This window comes from Diaporthe citri (assembly GCF_014595645.1).
Source record: "Diaporthe citri strain NFHF-8-4 chromosome Unknown scaffold_12, whole genome shotgun sequence".
Classification (NCBI taxonomy): Eukaryota; Fungi; Ascomycota; class Sordariomycetes; order Diaporthales; family Diaporthaceae; genus Diaporthe; species Diaporthe citri.
In genome coordinates, this window is record NW_025064857.1 from 279,295 (window position 1) to 305,213 (window position 25,919).

The 25,919-nt window shown below is 24.9% G+C and overlaps 3 protein-coding genes across 3 annotated transcripts; 1 reads left to right on the plus strand and 2 right to left on the minus strand.

Annotated features, from left to right (window-relative positions):
• Positions 1–18,859: 18,859 nt before the first annotated feature.
• Positions 18,860–20,744, minus strand: INS49_004395 (uncharacterized protein; the record flags this gene model as incomplete). The annotated part of the gene is made up of 2 exons (XM_043165184.1): positions 18,860–19,561; positions 19,662–20,744. The coding sequence occupies 2 exons, from the start codon at positions 20,742–20,744 to the stop codon at positions 18,860–18,862; spliced, it is 1,785 nt and encodes a 594-aa protein (XP_043017899.1).
• Positions 20,745–22,732: 1,988 nt separating this feature from the next.
• Positions 22,733–23,845, plus strand: INS49_004396 (uncharacterized protein; the record flags this gene model as incomplete). The annotated part of the gene is made up of 3 exons (XM_043165185.1): positions 22,733–22,861; positions 22,937–23,409; positions 23,488–23,845. 3 exons carry the CDS (start codon positions 22,733–22,735, stop codon positions 23,843–23,845), a joined length of 960 nt encoding a protein of 319 aa, XP_043017900.1.
• Positions 23,846–24,215: 370 nt separating this feature from the next.
• On the minus strand, positions 24,216–25,898 carry INS49_004397 (uncharacterized protein; the record flags this gene model as incomplete). Its single annotated transcript, XM_043165186.1, has 4 exons — positions 24,216–24,845; positions 24,910–25,320; positions 25,430–25,801; positions 25,860–25,898. The coding sequence occupies 4 exons, from the start codon at positions 25,896–25,898 to the stop codon at positions 24,216–24,218; spliced, it is 1,452 nt and encodes a 483-aa protein (XP_043017901.1).
• Positions 25,899–25,919: the final 21 nt, after the last annotated feature.

Genomic DNA, 25,919 nt, shown 5'->3' on the forward strand with positions numbered 1-25,919 from the left:
CATGACGCTGAAGCCAGAAGCATAGAGTACCTCCCAGGTCTCTGCGGGCAGTGAACTTACTTGGGCAGAGCCAGGTCTACACCTCCACAGGGGTAATAAAGGTTAAAATTTAAGGTACAGTCACATTAAGCCCCACCCTGCCCCACTTAACACGAGGTACCTAGTTTTCTTAGCAAAATATACATAATTTAAGGTATTAATAGTTTTCTTTTAAAAATTAATCGTTTTACCCTTTGCATTAATATATTTTTAAAGATAATTTAGCATTTTATAAGTTAATTAAAAAAAAAACCCTTATTAATTATATCTTAAGCTTTTATAATTACTTTATGCAGCTCTTTAAGGTTTAAGCTTTAAATATTATAATGCTGCTTTATTTAATCCTTTATTATAAATTAAACGTTTTTTATAAGATTTAAGTTTAATAAATTTATTAAGTAATAAAAAGTTAAAATACTTATTCTTTAAAGCATTAATTTTATACCTTTAACCTTATATAAAGGCGCTTTATTTTATTAAAAAAATCCTTAGCTATTTAATTTATAAGTATAAAAGTATTTAATAATAAATAAAATTTAAAAGTAATATTTATATTAATTAATGCCTTTATAACCTTTCTTTTAATTATATTTAAAAACTTTCTTTTGCTTATAAAGCAGCTTTAAAATATTTAGCTTATAAAGTATTAATAAAGTAAAATAAGGTTTTTTAAATTCTTTATATTATAAATTATAACTTATTATTTTTATATTAAATTATTATTTATTTATATTTTATTAAAAAAGATTATTTATTTTTAATTTTAAAAATTAAGCTATCTTTGCAAAGCTTATTAATAAAACTATATGGAAGCTTGCTTATTTATAGCTATATAATAAATATAGCAGCAATAAAGCCTTTGCATATAACTTAAAACGCATAAAGCTTTGTAAAGGGCTGCATTACTTAACGTGGTTTATCATTAAGTGGCATATTACCAAGTAGCGCATATTACTAAGTAGCGTACTTTTGCAATATTTATTAACTTTAACTAACCTTAATACCCACTTAATGTAAAGAAATTAATTAAATTTAACATTAATTAATATTAATTATATTTAATTTCTTATTTTTATTTAATTTAATTAATTTAAGTAATATAAATATTTATAATTTAAATAAAAGTAATTAAGTTTTAATAAGGGAATTATTTTTTAATGAAAATTGCATTAATGTTTTTTATATTAATTCCTTATTAATTTACTTATTTAAATATTAAATGCATTAAAAATTAATAATTATAATATTAAAAATATATAAAAAAAATAAAATACTTTTAATTATTTAAATAATTAAAAACTTTTAAAAAATATATTAAATTTTTTAAATTATATAAAGTTATATAAATATTTAATATCCTTAAAATTATACTTTATTATAAAATAAATTAATAATACTTTTATAAAAATATATATATTAATTAATATAAACTTAATTAAATTAAAAAATAAATATTTATTTAATATATTATTAATTAAAATATTTAAAGATTTTCTTTATAATGTTTTAATATAAAAAATATAATTAACTTTTTATTAATATTATATAATATTAAACTTATTAATAAATATTAAGCTTAATATTTTATAAAAATATATAATTTAATCTTAAGATTAAATTAAATTATTTTTATATTTATTAAAAAGCCTTTTATAAAAGTTTAAAAATTATTAAAAATTAATTTAAATTACTTTATAATATAATAATTAAATATTAAATTATTAATAATAATTTTTATAACTTTAATAAAATTAATATTATAATAATAATAATTATTATATTAATAATTATTATATATATTAATAAATATAAAAAAGTTAAATTTATTTAACTTAATAATTAAAAATAAATAATAATTATTAAATATATTAATATAATTAAATTATTAAGCTTACTTTTAATAAATAAATAAATAATAAAATTAATTTAAAATAAATTTAATATTTTAATAAATATATTAAGCTAAAAATATTAATTATTAAATATTAATTATAAATAATTATAAAAGTTATATATTAATTAAGTTTAATTAATATTATAAAAATAATAAAAATATTATAATTAATATATTATTATATTTATTTTACTTATTTTATTTATTAAATATTATATTATATTTATTTTTAAAGTATATAAATAATAATAAATTTATTTTTTTATTTAAGCTTTAATTAATTATATTATAAAGTTTAAGTTTTTTTTTATATTTAAAGTAATTTATAATAAAATTATTATAATAAAAAATATTAAATCTTTCCTTAAAATCTTAACTTTATAATTTTTAAGCTTAATATTTATTTATAAACTTTAATATAATTTCTTTTTATTTTTTTTTAAAAATAAAAGTTTTAAATATTTTTAAATAATTAATAAAGTATTTAATAATTAAGTTTTATTAAAAATAAAATCTTTATTTCTTAAGATAATTTCTTTATATTAATTATAAAGGCTATTAATTTAATAATAATATATATATATATTAATATATAAACTTATTATTTTAAAATATTAAGTTTATATTTTTAAAAATAATAATAAAGTATTTATTAAATATTAAAAAGTTATAAAAGCTTAAATATAAATTAAAAAAATATTTATTATTAAAGAATTTTAAGCTTTTATTTAAAAAAAAAATAAAAAAGTAATTAATTAATAAAATAAATAATAATATTAAAAAATTAATTTATAATAAATTAATTTAATAATAATATAATACTTATAATAAAATTAAATATAATATAAAAATTTATAAAAAAATAAAAAAGTTTAATTAATTAAATTTTATTTATATTATAATAAATTTAGTTTAATTAATATTAATTAATATATATTATAATTTAAGCTTTTGCTTATAATAATTAATTAATAAGCTTTAATTTTATAAAAATAAGCTTTAATATAAATATAAATAAAAATTAAATCTTTTTCTTTATATTTTAAATATTAACTTTATTTAAATACCTTTATTTTTATAAATTTAAGATTAGCTTATAATATATATTTAAAGTTTTTTTATATTTTAAATTTATAATATAATTATATAAAACTTAATATAATAAAACTTAAAAGAAATAATAATAATTTATTAAGTTTTTTCTTATTTTAAAAAGCTTTTATTTTAAGAAAATTTAATAACTTAATTAATAAAGATAAAAGTTAAGTTTATAATAAATAAGAAAGTAATTAATATTAAAAGGGCTTAATTTTTTATATATTTAATTAATTAAAAACTTTTTATAATTAATTCTTACTTTATATTAATTTTATAAAAATATTTAAAGGGTAATTAAAAAGCTTTTTAAAAAAGATTTACCTTACTTTTAAAGATTTTTTTAAATAAAAATATATTAAGTTTAACTTAATTATATTATAATAATGTTATAAAAAAAATAATAAATTTTCTTATTTATTTTAATTAGCTTTTTTATATAGTTAAAGCTTAAGCTTAATTAAATAATTATAAAATATTACTTATAATTAATAAATTTATTATTTTAATAAGAGTAAAACTTAATTATAAAAAATAATTAAAGATATTTAAGGCTTTTTATTTTATTTTATAATAATATAAAGGCATTTTTAATATTATAATAATAAAAAATAATATTTAATTTTAAAATAATAAAGTAATAAATATTAATATTATAATAATTTTAATAAAAAGAATTAAGTATTATATTTATAATTAACTTAATTATTATAAGTATAATTATTTAAATTATTATAAAAAAACTTATATATAACTTTTATTAATAAAGCTTAATAAGGAAAAGGTATTTAATTAAAATTATTTTTAATATATAAATTCTTTTATAAAATAAAGCTTAAAGTAATATTAGCTTAATATTAATTTAAGCTTAAAGTAAATTAATTAATATTAATTAATTTAATATTATAAAATTTTTAAAACTTAAAAACTTTTTATTAATAAAGTAAATTATTTATAATTAAATATTAATTAATTATAAGTTATATAATAAGTTTATAAGTTTAAAGTTTTAAATAAAAAAGTTTATATAAAAGGTATAAATTAAAGGATTTTAAGAATATTATTAATTTAATTATTAATTTATATTTAAATAATCTTTTTTTATTAACTTGCTTTAATTAATATATAAAATTATAAGATATAAAAAAGATAAAATTATAATAATATATAAATTAGCTTAATAATATAATTAAAGCATTATAAGTTAATTAAATAATTAAATAAAAGAAAATATTTAATTTATAATTAAAGTAATATTTTTTTTATTTTTTATTATATAATTAACCCTTTAAAAAGCCCCTTTTATAACTTTAATTTAAGAAAAAGAAATATATTATAATTTAAGCTTATGCTTATAATAATTAATTAATAAGCTTTAATTTTTATAATAATTATTATAAGGGTAATATATTATAAATATTGCTAGCAAGGCATATAAGCTTTATTATTATGGGCTAGCCTTGGGTTATTTATTATAAGGTATTTAAATAAAGTTTATATTTAAAGTATAAAAAAAAAGGTTTATTCCTTATTTATATTTATATTAAAGCTTATTTTTATAAAGCTAAAGCTTATTAATTAATTATAATAAGCAAAGCTTAAATTATAATATATTTTTTTTTTAAAGTTTTATAATAAGCCTTAAAAAGTAACTATATAATAAAAAATAAAGAATATTATAATTTAATTATAAATTAAATATTATTCTTTATTTAATTATTTAATTATATTTTAATACTTTTTAATTATATTAAAAGCTTAACTTATTATTTATAATTAATATATTTTAACTTTTATAATTTAATATATTAATTAAAATAAGTTAATAAAAAATAATTATTTAAGTATAAGTTAATAATTAAATTAATAATATTTTTATAATTCTTTAATATAAGCTTTTTATATAAGCTTTTTTATTTAAAATCTTAAAATTATAAATTTATTATATAATTTATAATTAATTAATACTTAATTATAAATAATTTATTTTATTAATAAGAATTCTTTAAATTTTAAGTATTTTTATAATATTAAATTAATTAATATATAATTAATTTATTTTAAGCTTAAATTAATATTAAGTTAATATTACTTTTAAACCTTATTTTATAAAAAAAAATTTATACTTTTTTAAATAAATTCCTTTTCTTTATTAATTTTAATTAATAAAAGCTATATTTTTATTTTTTTATAATAATTAAAATAATTATACTTATAATAATTAAGTTAGCTATATATAAAATACTTAACTTTATTTATTAAAATTATTATAATATTAATATTTATTACTTTATTATTTTAAAATTAAGTATTAATCTTTTTTATTATAATATTAAAAATATCCTTATATTATTATAAGGTAAAGTAAAAAGCCTTAAATATATTTAATTATTTCTTATAATCAAGTTAAGTTTTTATTATAAAAATTAAATTATTAGCTATTAATAATATTTTATATTTATTTAATTAACTTTAAATTTTTATTATATAAATTAATTAATTAAATTAAATAAGAAATTTTATTATTCTTTCTTTATAATATTATTATAATATAATTAAGTTAAATTTAATATATTTTTATTTAAAATTTTTTTTTAAATATAAAGCAAACCTTTTTTAAAAAGCTTTTTAGCTATTTTTTAAATATTTTTATAAAATTAATATAAAGTAAAAATTAATTATAAAAAGTTTTTAATTAATTAAATATATAAAAAAATTAAGCCTTTTTAATATTAATTATTTTCTTATTTATTATAAATTTAGCCCTTATCTTTATTAGCTAAGTTATTAAGTATTTTTAAAATAAAAGTTTTTTTAAATAAGAAAGAGCTTAATAAATTGCTATTATTTTTTTAAATTTTATTATATTAAGTTTTATATAATTATATTATAAATTTATAATATAAAAAGACTTTAAATATATATTATAAGCTAGCCTTAAGTTATTTATTATAAAATATTTAAATAAAGTTTATATTTAAAATATAAAGAAAAAAATTTATTTTTTATTTATATTTATATTAAAGCTTATTTTTATAAAGCTAAAGCTTATTAATTAATTATAATAAGCAAAGCTTAAACCATAATACTTATAAATTATATATTAATTAAATAAAATATATAAAGCCTTTAAATAATTTTTATTAAAAACCCTTAAATTAAAGTTAATTAAGCTTTATATTATTATTTAATTATACTTTAAAATAATTACTATAAGTAATAATTATAATTTATATTATAAAAAAAGAATTTTTCTTAATTATTTAATGCTTTTTTAATATAAAAAATATAATATATAAATAATTAAATTATAAGGATAAAATTAAAATTAATTAATATTATTAAATTTTTAAAAATAAGTTAACTTAAGTAAAGCTTTATTATAATATTAATTTTACTTTATAATTTAATTATTAATTTATAAATATTACTTTAATTATTATTAATAATAATTTTTAATTATATTATAATAAAAAATATACTTATTTAAAACTTTTTTTAAAATAATATAATTATATATTATATTTATTTAAAATAATATATTATAATACTTTTTTATTTTATAATTATTTATATAAATAAAATAAGTTTTAATTAAATAATAATCTTTTTTTATAATTAAGTAATTATAATAATTATCTTTATAATATTATTTTAATTTTAAAGAATTTGCTTATTATAAATATTATAAATTACCTTAATTACTTTAAATTTATTTAAAAAGTTAAAGCTATTTATTTTATATTATTTTATTATTTAATTTTATTATTTATACTTTTTTTTTATAATATTTAATAATTATTTTAATTTATAGCCTTATAATTATTAAAACTTTTTTTATTTTTAAAAAAAAAACTTATAATAACTTATTTAAAGCTTTGCAACTTAATTAAGTTTATTTAAATATTATATATTTAATAATATAAAGCCTTTTAATGCTTTTTTAAATAAAAACTTATTTTAATTAAAGAATTTATTAATTAATATAATTAAAAGCAAAGTTAATAATCCTTTTATATATAAAAATATAATTATAAAAGCTAAATATTTATTTTTATTAAAAAAGCTGCAATTCTTTTAAAATAATAATATATTTAAAAAATATATTTATTATATTAAAAAAAAGTTTAATAAGTTAAAAGTAAGGGCTGCTAAGGCTTAATAAATTAATAATTAAGCTTTAATAATAATATAAAAAGCTAATAATAAAATAAATTATATAAATAAAATGCTAAAAATATTAATTAATAATTTAAGTTTAAATATTAATAAAATTAAAAATATTTTAAATTTATATTTTAAAATAAATAATATTAAAAATAATAATTTATTCTTAAAAATGCAACCTTTATATAGCTATAAAAATTCTTTTAAAAAAAGGAAAGGTAATAAAGGTAATAAAGAAAATAATAAATAAAAAGAAAGTAATAATAATAAAGGCTAAGAAAAAAAAGCTTTAAAAGGTAATTTTAATAATTTAAATTTAAATAACTTTAATAACTTTAATAATAATAATATTAATTAATGCTAATTATTATTTAATGAAAATTTAAATTTAAATCCTTATAATTAGCATTATAATATTCCCTTTTTAATAAAAATTAAACTTACTTTTTTTTAATAAAGCTTAAAAAAAAAATTAAAGTTTTTAATTTAAAATATAATAACCTTAATAATATTAATATAATTATAATTAATAAAGACTTAATTTTTATAAATACTTAAAGCTTTATTAATTGCTTAAACTTTTTTTAAACTTAAATAACTTAAATAATATTAAGAAAAGAATTATATAAATATTCTTTATTTTATTTTAAAGAGCAGCAATTTATTAATAAAATAATAAGATAATTAAATTAACTTATTTTAAGCTTTATATAAAGAAATATATTAAGATTATAAATATATTAGCTTAGCATTTCTTAATAAAATTAATTTAAACTATTTATAAGTTTTATAAAAAGATTTTAATATTATAAAATATTATTAAAAATAAATTTATTTTTTAAAGATTTATTTAAAAAAAACTTATAATATATTTTAATTATAAGTATTTTTAATTAAAAAAATATTAATTATAAAGGAGCTATTAATAATATTTAAAATAAAATAAATAAGTAAATTTAATTATACTTTAAACCTTTTTATAAATATAAGTTCTTAAAAGAATATATAAAAAATATTAAAAAAGTAAAAAGTATTTTAATTAATATAATTAATTAATATTACCCTAAGTATTATAAAAAAATAAAAGTTAAATATTAAGTTAATTAATTACTTATATATTATTATAATTTATAAAGCATTAAAAATAAGCTTATATAATTTTAATATAATAACTTTAATAATTATTAGCGTTAAAATAATTATTATAATTATAAATAATCTTTTTCTTAATGCAATTTCTTTTAATTATTTACTTGCTATAATAATTATGCTTATTTATATAATAATAATTAATATTGTTTTAATTATTATAATTATAATAATTATAATATTAAATATATAAAAATAATAAATTTAAGAATAATTATAAAAAAGCTAAGAAAGAATAAAATTAATTATTAAGTTTTAATAATAAAAAGAAAGCATATAATATAATTAGCAATAGCAAGTAAATTAATTATAAAAAGCTATATACTTTATTATTTTCTTTTTTATTTAAATATATATATTAAGTAAATAGCCCTTAAAATACCTTATTAGCATTCTTTTCCTTAAGGTTCTTTAATTTTAATTATTATTTATTTATTAATATAATTATAAAGAAAAATAATAAAAGTTGTAATTTTTATAATTATATATTTAATTCTTAAAATTAAATATTTAAGTACTTAAGTAAATATATTAAATAAAATAAGTATGCTAAGGCTAGCTATAATTATTTTAACCTTAGCTAATTAATAAAAGCTTTTTATATTTATATAACTTTTATTTAATATATTAAAGATAATATTATTAAAAAAGTTTATTTTTAATTAATAAAAAATATCTTTATTAAAAGTTATATTTATTTATAAATTAATGTTTAAGTTAAATTTAATAACTTAAATCTTTAAATATATATTAATATAAATATAAATTATAACTTAATAAATTATAAATTCTTATAATATTTAAATAATATAATTATTATTAAGTATAATATTTATATTAGTAATAATATTAATAAAAGTTTTATTAAGCTAGCTAAGCTTATATAATAATTATTTTTAACTTATAAATATTAAGTTAATAATAATTTTAATTTTCTTTATTAAATTATTATAACTTAAATTATTAATAACTTACTTATAAATATATTATTTAATAATAATTAACTTTATTCTTAATAAATTAATATTTAATATTTTAATAATATTATTATATATTTAAAGTAGCGTAATTTTATTATTTTATTTATTATTAAAAAGTAAGTACTTAACTTAATAATATATAAAGTTATTTTAAAAAAAGCTTATATTTTTAAGCTTAAATAATTTGCTTAAGTTTTAATATAATATATTAACTTATTAATAAAATACTTTTTTATATTTATTTTTATTTACTTATTAGTAATATATATATTAATAAATTTAAAAAACCTTTATTTAATAATTTTATATAATAATATTAATATAATAATTAAAATTAATTATTATATATAGCTAAGCATTATTTATAAATATAAGGATTTAGCTTATTTTATAACTTTATTTATAAAAATAGTTAAAATATTAAAAATAATAATAATTATTAATATTATTATTTTAATTATTATGCTTATTATAAATCTTATTATTAAAGGTAAATAATTTAATTTAACTTTAAGTTTTATACTTTTAAAGAATTAATTAATTATAAATTATAAGTTTAATATCTTACTTAATTTAATTTAAGTAATTAAAAGTAAAAATATTAATATTAAGCCTTTAAATATTTTTTAATAAAATATTATTTATTATACTTTTTTTAATATAATTTATTATATTATTAAAGATAAGAATTTTACTAAAGATTTTAATTTAAATTTTCTTATAAAGAATATTAATAAAGTAAATTATAATTATTTAATATTACTTTATAACTTTATAAACCTTAAAGCACTTAATAATATTATAAGTATTATTATTAAAAATAATATTTATATTTATATTATAAATTTAAAAAAAGCTTAGTAATTTTAAAAAATAATTAAAAAGCTTTTTAATATATAAAAATATAAGGCTTTTATTAATATATTTAAAAAGTAAATAATAAAGATATCTTTATTTAATAGTTAATAATATATTAAGCTTAATTATTTATATTATTTAATAGCTTAATAAAATAAAAAGTTTATTAATTAAGTTTATAATAATTTTTAAAAAAATAAATAATTAAATTTTATTAATAATATTTATCTTTTTATTATATTTATTTTTATAATTTAATATAATATTTATAATATTAAAAAAAATAAGTAATTATTAATTTTTAATTTTTTAATAAATAAGTAGTTTATAATAAGTTATATATTATTATTATTAATATTATTATTTTTATTTTTAATTTTTAATTTATTTAGCTTATTAAAATTACTTTATAATTATAAGTTATTATAATTTAAAATACTTTTAAGTAACCTTAATAAAATTTTAAAATTTATTTACTTATATATAATGTTTTATAAATTACTTACTTTATAAGCATTATAATTTTTATTATACTTTTATTAATAATATTATAATCTTTTTTAATATATATAAAAAATATATTACTTATTTTAAATAAATATTAATGCTATTTAATTAATATAATATTTTTTTTAATAAAGTTATATATTAATTATTTCTTTATAAAGTTACTTAATTTTTATATTAATGCTTTTAAATAAATAATAATTTAAAAAAAATTAAAGTTTTTTAAAAGCTTAAGTTTTTAATATTACTTAAAGATTTTAAAATATATCTTAATGTTATTAATTTTCTTTATATAATAATTTTATATTATATTTAAATATTTAAGTTATTATAATATTATAAAATAACTTTATTAATTAAAAGTTATTAAATAAATTAAAGTATTATTAATAATAAAAATAAGCATTAAATATATGCTTATTATATTTATTATAAGCTAATATTTAAAAAAATTAAAAGCTTTAAAACTTTTTAAATCTTTATTTATTAAAAAAAATATTAATTTTTTATATAAAATCTTATAAAAAGCTATTTTTATAAATAAATAATTACTTATAATATAACTTTAATATAATAGCTTTTTAATTTAAGAAAGAATTTATATAAAAATTAAGTAAGCATATTTTAATATAAGTAATTTTACTTATTATCTTTTTTAATTATTATTTTATTAAAGCTAAAGCTAATTATAAATTTTTAAAGTAAAAGGTTGCTTATTTAATATAAATAATAAAGTAATTATATATAATAATTTTATTTAATTATTATAAGCTTTTAATTATTTTAATAAATTATAATAATATTAAAAATATTTTAAATAATATTTATTTAAATACTTTTTTAATTAATTATATTAATTACTACTTTATTAATGCTTTAATTTATTTAATAAAATATTAATTTAATATTTATTATATAATAAGTTAATTAAACTTTATTTTTAATACCTTATTATAATTAATAATAAAAAATAATAAAATAATTAAATAATAAAAAGGCTTTAATAAATTAAATATTATTTTTAATAATTTATAAGCTTATAATTATTAAAGTAATAAGGAAAATAATTTAATTTAATTTTTTTTAAAAGCTATTATATTTTTATAAATATATATATGCTTTATAAAAACTTATAAAGCCTTATTTACTTATAGCAAAATTATTAAGATATTATATATATTAAATATTATATTATATAAGCTTATTATATAACGTTATAATAGGAATATTATCTTTATTTTAAAGTTTAATTATTTATTTTACTTATATAAGTAATTATTATATAATATAAATAATAATAATAAAAAGTAATTAATAATTTTATAAATATTAATTTAAAAGTTTTTTTATAATATATATAATAATAAGCATTACTTTAAGATAAATTATATAATAAAAATATTAAATAATATATACTTTTTAAAAAAAATATATATATATATATATATATATATATTATTATTATTAATATAAAATATAAAAGAAAAATAATTAAAAGCTAATAAAAAGTTTTTAATTAATTTAAGCTTTATTTAAGCTAATATATATTATTTTTATTATAATAAGCTTAAGTTATTACTTAAGCTTTATATAATATAATTAAATAATTTAAAAAAGCTTAAATTATTATATATTTTTTAGCTTAATAATTAAAAAGTTATTGCTTTATAGCTTATAAGAAAAGGCATTAATTAACTTATAACTTTTTTAAGGTTAAGCTTATAATAAATAATTTAAGCTTTAAAATTAAAAGTTTAAGTTATAATTTTATTTAATTATAAAAAAGATTTTTAGCTTAAAAAGGTAATATTATAAGTAAGCCTTAAAAGTAATTATATTATTATATTAAGAAAATTTTAAGAAAAAAAGCTATATAATAAGCTTAAGCTATTGCTTAAGCCTTATATAAAATAATTAAATAATTTAAAAAAGCTTAAATTATTATATACTTTTTAATTTAATAATTAAAAGGTTATTACTTTATAATTTATAAGAAAAGGCATTAATTAACTTATAGCTTTTTTAAGGCTAAGCTTATAATAAATAATTTAAGCTTTAAGGTTAAAAGTTTAAGTTATAATTTTACTTAATTATAAAAAAGATTTTTAGCTTAAAAAGGTAATATTATAAGTAAGCCTTAAGAGTAATTATATTATTATATTAAAAGAGTTTTAAAAAAAGAGGCTATATAATAAGCTTAAGCTATTACTTAAGCCTTATATAATATAGCTAAATAATTTAAGAAAGCTTAAATTATTATATACCTTTTAACTTAAATAATTACTACTTTATAGCTTATAAAAGAAGGCGCTAATTAACTTGCAGCCCCTTTAAGGTTAACTTATAATATTTATTAACTTTATTATAAAATTATTAATTATGCTTTTAATAAATATATTTTAATAATTAAAAGATTTTAATTTTTTTAATGCTTTAATATTTATTATATATAAGATTTTTAAGTAAATATTATTAATTTTAAGGTATATAAAATATATATTAAAATAATAAAGTATAATATTAAAAAAGTAATTATTTTTTAATAATTAAGCTTATCTTTATATTATTATTTTTAATTAAAATATTAAATTTACCTTTTAATTTTAAATAAATTTATAAAAAAGCTTTAATATTTAATTGCTTATAATTATAATATATTATTTATAATTTAATAATGCTTTTAAATAAAAGAATTAAAATATAAAAATAGCTATTTATTATTATATAATATTATAAGCTAATTTTAAATTATTTATTATAAGGTATTTAAATAAGGTTTATATTTAAAATATAAAGAAAAAGGTTTACTTTTTATTTATATTTATATTAAAACTTATTTTTATAAAGCTAAAGCTTATTAATTAATTATAATAAGCAAAGCTTAAATTATAATATATTCTTTTTTTTTAAATTTTTATAATAAGCCTTAAAAAGTAGCTATATAATAAAAAATAAAGAATATTATAATTTAATTATAAATTAAATATTATTCTTTATTTAATTATTTAATTATATTTTAATATTTTTTAATTATATTAAAAACTTAACTTATTATTTATAATTAATATATTTTAATCTTTATATTTTAATATATTAATTAAAATAAATTAATAAAAAATAATTATTTAAATATAAATTAATAATTAAGTTAATAATATTCTTATAATTCTTTAATATAAGCCTTTTATATAAGCTTTTTTATTTAAAACCTTAAAATTATAAATTTATTATATAATTTATAATTAATTAATACTTAATTATAAATAATTTACTTTATTAATAAAAATTTCTTAAATTTTAAGTATTTTTATAATATTAAATTAATTAATATATAATTAATTTATTTTAAGCTTAAATTAATATTAAGTTAATATTACTTTTAAACCTTATCTTATAAAAAAAATTTATACTTTTTTAAATAAATTCCTTTTCTTTATTAATTTTAATTAATAAAAGCTATATTTTTATTTTTTTTATAATAATTAAAATAATTATATTTATAATAATTAAATTAGCTATATATAAAATACTTAACTTTATTTATTAAAATTATTATAATATTAATATTTATTACTTTATTATTTTAAAATTAAGTATTAATCTTTTTTATTATAATATTAAAAATACCCTTATATTATTATAAAGTAAAATAAAAAGCTTTAAATATATTTAATTATTTCTTATAATTAAGTTAAGCTTTTATTATAAAAATTAAGCTATTAATTATTAATAATATTTTATATTTATTTAATTAACTTTAAATTTTTATTATATAAGTTAATTAATTAAATTAAGCAAAAAATTTTATTATTTCCTTTTTATAATATTATTATAATATAATTAAGTTAAGCTTAGCATGCCTTTGCTTAAAAAGATTTTTAAGCATAAAGTAAATTTTTTTTAAAAAGCTTTTTAATTATTCCTTAAATAGTTTTATAAAATTAATATAAAATAAAAATTAATTATAAAAAGTTCTTAATTAATTAAATATATAAAAGAATTAAGCCTTTTTAATATTAATTACTTTTTTATTTATTATAAACTTCGCTTTTAATTTTATTAATTAAGTTATTAAATATTTTTAAAATAAAAGTTCCTTAAAATAAAAAAGGGCTTAATAAGCTATTATTATTTTTTTTAAATCTTATTATATTAAGTTTTATATAATTATATTATAAGTTTATAATATAAGAGGATTTTAAATATATATAATAAGTTAATCTTAGGTTATTTATTATAAAATATTTAAATAAAGTTTATATTTAAAGTATAAAGGAAAAGGTTTACTTTTTATTTATATCCGCATTAAAGCCTATTCTTATAAGGCTAAAGCTTATTAATTAATTATAATGGGCAAAGCTTAAATCATAATATATAGCAAAATACTTAAGTAAATTATAAGTAAATATTTTACTTACTTTATAATAAAACTTAAATAAAGCTTATTAATATTTAATTAACGTTAATTTTTATAAATTTTTATTTAAATTTAAGATTTTATTTTCTTTTAAGTAATTTATTAATATTATTTAAAAGTTATTAAATATTTAATTTATATAAAAGTACTTATAATAAAATATTTAATTAATTATAAATATTATAGCATTAAAATTTAAAAGGTTATATAATGCTGCTTATTATTAAAAGTAGTTTAATATTAATAATAAAGTATAATTTTATATAAGTAAAGCTTATAAGCTTTTTTTTAAATAAAATAATAAGATTTAATTATTATAAAAAGGTTTATTTATTATTATATATAAAGTATTTTTTTAAACTTATAAACTTAATTTTAAAATTAATAATTAAAATAAAAATATTTAAATTTACTTAATAATAAGTATATAATATCTTAATTAATATTAAGTTAAAAATAATCCTTTTAATTATAAATTATAAAAATTTAACTTAATATATTATTATATAAAGAATAATAAGCTTAATAATAGCTTGCTTTTAAAGAAAGAATATAAAATTAAGTAAATATTAAATAAGAAAATTAAGCATTAAGGAAAAGAAAGTATATTAAAATATTTTATATATTAAAAGGATTAATTAATATAATATAATTATTAAAAGTTACTTTATAAGTTAGCTAATTATTAAGAATTAATTAATGCATATAAAGCTATATATTTAAATATAATAATAATAAAGAATGCCTTAAAAAAGTAAAAATAATTATAAAAGTAAAAGGAAATTAATAAGATATTAATATTAATAATTATAATGCCTTTGCTTCTATAATATTTTTAATAAGTTTAAAACCATTAATAATAAAAATATTATATCTTTTTTAATACTTAATACTTATAACAGCTATTATAAAGGCAATGCATTATAAGTATTGCTAGCAAGGTGCATAGGCCTTATAAGTTATATATTAATTAAATAAGGCATGCAAAGCCCTTAAATAGCCCTTGCTAAAAACCCTTAAATTAAAGTTAATTAAGCCCCATACTTATTATTTAACTGCACCTTAAAGTAATCGCCACAGTTTTATAAGAATAAGCTTTAATATAAATATAAATAAAAAGTAAACTTTTTCCTTTATACTTTAAATATTAACTTTATTTAAGCACCTTTATTTTTATAAGTTTAAGGTTAGCTTATAATAATATAAATATATTTATTTTAATAATTTATAATAAATTACGTTTTAATAATATAATTAATATTAATTAATATTAAATATATATTTTATATTAAAAATTAATTAATTTAAATTAATATTATATTTATATTAACCCTTTTAAATTAATAAAATTAATTAAAAATTAAAAATTAAATATAATTAATATTAATTAATGTTAAATTTAATTAATTTCTTCATATTAAATAAGTAATAAGGTTAATTAAAGTTAATAAATATTGTAAAAATACGTTATTTAATAATATGCATTACTTAATAATAAATTACGTTATATATAATTTAAATAATAAAGAAAACTTAAGGTTAATTTAAGATATATAATAATAAATAAGGTTTAATAATAATTAGTTTTATAAATATATTTATTTTAATATATTAAATAAGGGGTATTTATTATATTTATTACTTTAAGATTTTAAAGGGCCTTTTAATGCTTTTTATACTTAATAAAATATAATATATAACTTTATTACTATTTATTTTCATAATTAACTAATAATATTATAAAGTATTTAAGCTTAAAGCTTTTTATTATATATAAGCTTTCTTAATTAAGGTAGTTTAGGGTGCATTTAATGCATTTAGCGGAGTAGCAAGGGGCTTATAAGAGTGAAGCATTTAAATGGGCGGTATAAAAAGCAAGGAGTGCGCGAAGTATAAAGCAATTATAAAACATTCATGGCCTTGGTAGTTATCATTATGTAGCCGCGGCTAATAAATTATGGCCCCTTATATAAATAAGGTACCTTTTGCATAGAAATTGCTAAAAAAGTAACCACGTAAGCATGAGTGGGGCTAATGGGGCCTAATGTGACGGTACCTAGGCAAATAACCTTTATTACCCCTGTGGAGGTGTAAATAGCTCACTCGCTATGGTTACGGCGAAGCGTGTTGGGTTTCGGGCAATGTTCTGACTGACTCAAAGCTGAGGGCTCAGGGCACGATCTCGCCTGGTGGTGAGGCAAAAGCATGTGTGCATTGTGCTTTGGGCCAATCCGCCAAGTTGGCCACAACACCATATGATGCCAATTCGACTCCTACCAAGAAAGTTGACGATGTCTTGCAGAAGACGACCTGGGTGGGTCCTAGCTAGCTTCAGATATCCGTCCAACCGATGATTTAAGTTCTGAGGCAGGTGCTAATAATTAATGTCCGTTTAGTTCAGATCCCGGCCCGATCCGACGATTCTTGGCCTGGCCGAAGATGCTTGGCACAATGCGCGTCCTTCTCTCCGGCCGCCCGGGCACAAATCTCGTCGCCTCGGTGCCGAAGCCTTGCAGGGATGTGAGAACATCAGTTGGGAAAATAAGGCTGCATGCACAGCTTATTGCCACGCGAGATTGACACCGACAGATGCTACCCATGCGTCGCATCAGGGACCCCGAAAGCTTGACCAAAGTGTGCATACACGTGTCATTGCATGATTGCACTTGACACAACGTCGGGGAGTTTCGTCCTAGGGGTCCAGGTCGTTCATCACGTCCATTTCGGAGACTTCAACTTGGATCTTCGCGAATGAGAAGGTCTAGAACCATTTCAACCACCTTCACGATCTGTCCGGGTTAAGAGACAGCTTTATACACAACACACAAGACCTTGGCACAGTGACACGAGATCCGTCGACAAGCGACTTTAAACCACAAAAAGGAAAAGCGTCGCGCGTCGCGCTACCACATGTATTCTTGGCCAGACTCCCTTGGTCTAATTATACGTCCTTCATTATACACCTGCTTCCAAGATATCTACCATACTCCTTGTCTCCCAGAAGGTGACAAGCTTGAGCCCTGCCTCTTTGAATAGCTCCTTCCACTCAGAAGGAGTCCTCTCTCTGCCGTCCATAACGGCCATCAGCGCTAATATGTCTCGATTGTGGTAGTAGCGAACATGGTATCCGTAGTGCGCTGGCAAAGGGCTCGGCGTCGCTGGAATCTCTTTTCTCACCGCCTTCGATGTTCTCAGGTCAGTCGTGTATGACCAACTTAAGTCTTCGATAAAGCAGAAGCAGTTGAAGAGGAAACCCGCCCAGGCCAAGTTCGTCAGTGTATGATGCTGATCAAAGCCAAGGACGTATTTACGAACTAACGCCACCGCCGACATCTACGACGAGAGCATCGCCCAGGTCGCCCTAGGTGAAGTCTATAACAATAGTTGATAGCCGAGGATTCAAATACAAGGGTCCCGAGCTAACCGGAGGCGCGAGAAGTGCCCGATGTCGTGCCGCCCGCGACCATAGTCAGCGCAAACTTCCCCATCTCAGGACGGCTCATTAGTCCCTGACTATGTACCGCCTCCTGTGTTTGAGAACAAGATGCGAGCGGGCCAAGGGGAAAGCTGGCTATACTGCATGGCCCTCGTTGGACATGCTCTATTTGGAATGTTGGGTACAATCTGAGATGTGTAAAAGAAGAAATGCTGTATAAAAATCCCGACTCCTCTATATGAAAACATGCAGCAGAGAAAATATTCTAAGAAACATCCCATCCCAATGCAATAATCGTACGTCTGCTGTCCCAGCTTTTAAAGCTGAACCTTGCTCAACCTGACAAAACACTGAGTCGGCTCGGTCGTGAGCGTGGACTTGTGTCCGTAGCCAGACAGCTCATCCGGGCACCTTGACAGCTCAAAGTTCCATACGACGAGTGTCACCAGTATCCGCAGCTGAAGATAGGCGAGTCTCTTTCCGAAGCAGCTCCTCGTGCCCAGGGAAAACGTCAACTGCGGCCCAGCGGCAGAATCGAACTCGTTTCCATCGTTGACTAGCCACCTCTCGGGCTTGAACTCGCCGCTGTCCATAGGATCCCAGTCATGCCGCGACTTGCCTGACTTCCTGGCCTCCTGGCTGCTGCTGTGGCGCCTGGCCTCGTCAATCTCGAACACAGGCGAGGCTACGCTGTTACCGCCGGATGGAATCGTGACGACGGTGCCTTTGGGGATCTTGTGGCCCAGAACCACAGTGTCAACCAGCGCTTCTCTTTCAACGATCTGGAGAGTAGGCGCGCAGCGAAGTATCTCCTCTTGAGCGGCCTCGAGATAGGGGATGCGGGAAGAGGTGATTTCCTGTACAGTGGGAGCACGCCCTTCCGCCTTGGCCGCTGAGAACCCTGACTGCAGGGCGGAACGAAGGCGTGTTTGGGCATGAGGGTTGTCCGCTAAGAATTTGACACCCCAGGAGAATGTTGTGGAGGTGGTATCGTGGCCGCCGATGACAAAGCCAAAGAGCTTATCAGAGTCGTAAAGTTAGTGCTTTTCCTTCTCAATTGGCCTGGCTAGGTATATATGTTTCGTGATATGGGAGAAATGCATCCAAGAGTAGGCTCACCTCATCGAACATTGTCGTGGAAAAGAAATCTGGGGCGCGGCCCTCTTTCTCCGCCAACGTTGTCTCTCTTCGGACCATGTGTTCCACTGCTGAGCGAATTGAACTCGGATCCGGATGTGTCTGGGCCCTTTCCACAGCAGCGTGGATCTCCTTGCGGATAGAGTTGTCTCTAATCTCTTTTGCTTTCACCAGCTTCGGCATTCTCGTCAGCAGAGGCCATTTCAGATGTGCGACAGGACTGGTCTGGACATCAGCGAAAGCCGAGGTTACAGTAACCGCTGCCCTTACGACCTCGTCCGGGGGCTGAATAGGGAACTCGATGGCGTCTTCGACACCACCATTTCCCCTCAGCTTCTCTGTGGTTTCTTGAGTTGTGCGCTCAAAATACTCCAGCGTCGGCTGGATGGCACGATGCTCGAAACCCTGCCCGTACGTAAATCCGTTAACGGCATCGAGTGCCGTGTTGTAGATGTCGGTTGCGGCCTTGAATGGCCTGCCATGTGCGATCTGAGCCTTCATCTCCCAAAGCCGCACAAGGTTCGAAACGTGGTGGTAGATAACCGGAGCGGCCACGCCATCAAGGAAGCCCGGGCTCATCAAGTCTTGCAACAGCCGTCTGTGGCTCTTCCAAACGGCATTCGTCTTCTCCACGATGTGATGGTTTGGAATGATTCCACTGAACAGGTTGATCATGGTATATGCCCTGTCGAATTCCTTGCCGCGCCGCATGAGAATGTCCTGCGCCTCGCGAAAGTCATTCAGGACCACCATGGGCCGGCCCAGTGGCTTTGGGAAGGTCTGGAAGATTGGCGAGTTGAGCTCTTTTGATTGCGCTGTGAGCCAGTCAAAGAATGTGACATCACCTGATGCCATGTATTTTCCTATGCTCGTGAGGTCGCCCAGTATGGAGGTGACGGCGTCTGCGCGATGGGGAATGCCCGGAATGGGTTTCGGGAGAGCCCATTGTCGAAAAAGAATAATCAAGAAAGTAATAGCAGCGAGGAAGACGCCGAGAGATTTGAGTTCCACAGGGTGAGACCCAAAAAGATCCTGAGCCTGAAGTGTGACATCTGCGGTAGACATGGTGGTTCTGAGTTTTGAAAGCACGTAGCTTGAGGGTTATGATGGTAGTCTGGTGGACGGAATTCGATAGCACAGTGGAATAGAGTAAATTTATGAGAGTTGAATTACAATCTGTGCTGTTCTCAGTAGCAGCCCAACTTTCGAATTAAATACTCAGGTGCTCTACCAGTAATTGCCTCTGTTTTCGGTTTTCGGTCCTAAGAAAGCTATCATCTTTCGGCCTTCATCGTGCCTTCGCGTCCCCACGGGGCCAAAGACGCTATTTTGACGCCGTCGGTCCGTCCCGGCGGGAAGCTGTGGAACCTCCTATCCGTTTCAAAGCCTCTCAGGGTTGTATTTCGGTAGTTGCTGTGAACCAACACCCAGTGTGAGGTAGGTAATTTGTCAGGCTTGCATGGCACTCGTGCCTGGACCAACATCCACTCGTCGGAACCTAGTGCTCCGTCACCCCGAAACCCGAACCTGAGCACCCTTTCCGAGGGGCCCGGACGTTCGACCGAAAACATTGTCCTCTCGGCTTTCGGTTCTCACAATTCGTCGTCACCCCCCGCGTACAGCCAACTAGCTTCGAAATAACGTTCACAACCCGCCATGGCAGATCAGGGACTTCCCGGGCTGTCACCAAGATTGTCAAGAACTTGCAATCTGTGCAAGGAGAGAAAAGTTCGGTGTATAGGTACGTAATCCGAAGGTGCAATCCGTTGCTCGCGAACATGCTGACGGTATCAGTTGTGGCTGGGGCATCGTCTTGCGCAAGCTGCATTGTAGGTTGGCGAACCCTAGCAGCCACGCCGCGAGCATGCATTCCATCTTCGGTGCTCACCATGTTTGTAGAAACGCAAAGTGCCATGCCAATTCTCAAAAACGAGGCGGGCACTCAGACCGACTCACCCAGTCACGCCTGAGGGGTCAACGGGGCCAGGGGTTGAGGCCGGCCAACCCAGTAAGGAACACATCTGCCATGAGTACCGTCACCTTTTAGGTTTCTAAAGCCACTAGCTTCCACTGCAGCCGAGCATTTGAAATCAGCTCCTTCATCCGGGCTGTTCATCGACCAGATCTTGCAGGATCCGTCGATTGCAGGCGTGCACCCGTTGTACGATGCCCAGAGCATATTTAAGGTGGGTGACAAACTCAGAAGGTAAACTTGAGGGGTCGACTCCAGGCTGACAAATATCTCAAGGTCCATGGTCATCAACGTAAGCATTAAGTCACACGTGTGGCAACGAGGGCAGGCCCTTCAACGTGTCACCCAAATTAAACAGGTGTGGTGACCGGTACTGACCGTCTTGCAGTATCAAGCTCCAATCTGGCCTACTTCTCCGAGGCTCACATTCGCCTCACCTCCCAACGTTTAGGGCACAACAAACTACTTGACCTGATAAAAAGCATATCCAACATTGTCAGTGAAAAGTTGAGTCGCGCGAAAGAAGACACAGCTTCATCAGGCGAGGCTGAGAGATCATACGCCCCAGCAGCTGGAGTCTCAGAAGCCGTTTTGAGGTCGTACGTTAAATCGTACTTCGAGAATGTACACCCTTTGTACCCTTTCCTGGACAGGCAAACTTTCGATGCCAGGTTCCAGAATGTTGAGACAAGGGATACGAGCCCCGCTTTTCGTGCCCTCTATCACTGTGTGCTGGCACTAGGATGTCAATACATCGCGGGTTCTGGTTCCTTTACTTTAGGCAAAGGTGAAGCTTGGAGTTACTTCCAAGTTGCTCTGAACCTCCTCCAGGATGTAATATTCCCACCAGAGGCTCTGGTAAACCTACAGGTTTGTCTCACCCTTCAAGACCAGCCAAAGACAACCGACTAACACTTGTTCATCTTGGAGGCAGTCACTGCTATGGTAAGTGCCAGGTGCATATTACTCACTATATACCAAGAGTGAGGGGCTAAATCAGAGAAATATTTCCCAGGCGATATTCGGCTCCAACATAGCATCGTTATCAATAGGTGACTTTCTGATCACAGAAGCTGCAAGAATGGCTCACACGTTGGGCTACCATCGCCGCGTGATGAACAACAAAGAGGATGAAGCCGCTTGCCACAGGACATTTTGGGTGATATATCTCCTCGAAAAGTGCGCCACATTCATTTACGGCATGACCTCTGTAGGTTATCCTCCTGTGCTTCCTTGACTTTATACCGGGCCACCATCCACCGATACTGATATAGCAGGAATTCAGTTGATTTCTGACCACGACGTTGGCTGTCCCATCATCCCACCGCAAGAAGAGCATCTCAAGGATGACTTTGAAAAATTCGTCTTCAGCCTCAGACTGGGTCGAATTTTCTCTCGGGCTTATGAAAGTCTATTTTCTGTTTCCGCGAGTTTGAACTCGATCGACCAGTACGAGTTGAAGATCGACGCCATAAAATCAGAAGCCGAGACCTGGAGACGCTCAATACCAGCAGGATATAGGCCCGGCTCGCCATTCAGTGGGGCTAGGATGGCTGAAGGCTGTCTCAGGTTGCACTATTGCTACCATGCTCTGTCAATTGCCCTGGGTAGGCTGGATTTATACGTTGGTAGAAAGGCAGCCAAGACTGAGGCACACGGAGCCAGGATGAGAGCAGCAGAAAACGAACTGATGGAGAGCGCGAGGGCGGTCGCCCGTCTTACTATTTGCATAGATATACGCCCACACACGCCGCTGTGGTAAGTGAATGAAGATGATTTGTGGGGGAGCTTGTGAGCTCCAGAAGGTGTTCGAACAAAGCGCTAACTGAAGGTCAGGATATTAGCTTCTTGTCCACTCTCAGCAATGTTTGTTCTATTCGACATGGTCATACACAAGCCCTCTCACCCAGAGACGGAAATCAACCTCGCTCTGCTGGACACCGTCGTGGGATATTTTGGCCGCTTTGACTACGCGACAGCGGGCTCGATCCCCTGCGGCCTCTTCTCCGGCTTTTCTCACATAGCGAACCAGTTCGTGCGCGACCAATGGCAAAGTGTTGCTCCAGCAGCAGAAGAATCCGAACTTCAGAGCAGAACACAAGCATCGCAAGGCATCGATTTTGCTATTCGTTGTACGTACTTCGCATGCTCGCTTGCTCTGTTCAGCCTTTGGAGAGACTTCCCTGAAAACTGAGCTGATTCCTAGATGGTCCACAATTAGCAGACGATACAGCAAATGACGAAAATTTGTTCTCGCTGGGATTTTCACCTGGAAGCGAACCGCCCTGTTACTCATTGATGGAGGAAGATTCAGCACTTGACGCCCAGTTGTTTGCTGGAGTTGACTTTTCGAACCTCTTTGAAGTAAATTTTCCTGGACTTAGTCGACTATGGTATTGAGCGGAGGGCGAGAATGCATGACTACAAGAAGACGCGAGATTACCCGAGGGCCCGATCGATTTTACTCATATCATTACAAGTGTCACGATGAAAATCGAAATGTCATTCTGTGAACTGCGAACGATAGGGTGGCCTGCCGGACAGCCTCCAGTTCATTGACTGCCTTACTTCCTGACCCAAACCGTCTGGGGGTTGCACCATCCCTTGAGGCCAGCCAGGCCAGACTCGACACCGATACCACTCTCCTTGTGACCTCCAAACGAGGCCTGCGGGCCGACCTCGAAATGAGTGTTGACCCAGACGGTTCCGGCCTCCAGACGGCGCGTCAGGCGCTCGGCTCGCTGCACATCCTTACTCCAGACCGAGCCACCGAGCCCCATCAAGGAAGCGTTGGCACGGCGCAGGACATCATCCTCATCTGACCACTTCAGTAGCGGCACAATGGGCCCAAATTGCTCGTCGGCAACCAGACGAGAGTTCTCCGGGGGGTTGTCCACCACGGTGGTCGGCAAGTAAAAGCCGCCGCCCTTCTTGGGCGCCGCGGGCTCGCCACCAAGGACGACGTTCCACCCCTCCTTGGAGATGTTGCTGTACAGGTCCAGCAGCTTGGCGTACTGCATGCTGTTCTGCGTCGCCCCGAGGACGGCCTCGGCATCCGTGGGACCACCGCTCTTCAGGGTCTTGACGAAGTCCACGAAGGCTGCGAGGAAAGCGTCGTAGATGTCCTCGTGCACGTACACGCGCTTGATGCAGAGGCAAACCTGGCCGGTGTTCATGAGAGCTATGGATGCAATCTGTTCAGGTGCCGCGAGTCAGTACTAGTATGAGCTGAGGACGGGCGACGGGGATCTTGCGCACCTTGGGCACAACGGCTGCGATATCGACGTCGGCACACACAATGGCGGCATCGTTGCCTCCCAGTTCGAGGCTCACACGCTTCAGGGTCGGAGCACAGGCCGCCGCCACCTTTTTGCCGCTGGCCACAGATCCGGTGAAGCTGATTTTCGCGACTCCTGGGTGTGCCGTGAACATCGGCCCCAGATCCTCCTCGCCGCTCAGGACCTGGAAGACGCCCTTGGGGAAGATTTTGGCGCCAACCTCTCCCACCTTGAGCGCAGTATAGGGGCTGAAGGGTGAGGGCTTCCAAATAAAGGTATTTCCGACCAGGAGCGCGGCAACGAGCTTGACGACGCCGAGCAGCATTGGGAAGTTCCATGGCACTATTCCCACGCCAACGCCAAGGGGAACGTGACGTATCACAATGCTCAACTTCAAGTTTCAACGCATCGAGAGGTTAGCCAAGGCTATGTGAGGAAGTGGGGGATGCCGTGACACATGATGGCGAAGGTCATCGATAACAAGGCTCGCAAAGACATACCTCGTCCGTTTCTTCAATCTTCTCCTCAGTCAAGCGGTGCCTCTTGATCGTGTCGCGGATCTGGTGGATCAGGAAAAAGAACTCCGTGCCTGCTGACTGTAGTGGCTTGCCAGTCTCTTTTCCCAGCAGTGGGGCGAAACCTTCCTGGTTTGCCTCGATTGCGTCTGCGAATTTGGACAGATATGCCGCCCGATCATCCTGAGAGAGCGCGCTCCACGATGGGTACGCCGCTTTCGCCGCCGCCACGGCACGGTCGACATCCGCTTGCGTGGAGACGGGCACCTCGGCAAGCTGCTCCTCGTTGCTGGGGTTGACCGCGCGAGTAGTCTTCGCCGTGGCGCTGAGCTCATTGTCGATCACATTGCGGAATGTCTGGCGCCAGGGTTAGAACAAGATCCGCGACCTTGCTGCATGGACATATCTGACGTACCTCGAAATCATCGAGCTTGTAGTCGGTTGGCTGCGCCATTGTCAGGATTGATTGGGCCAA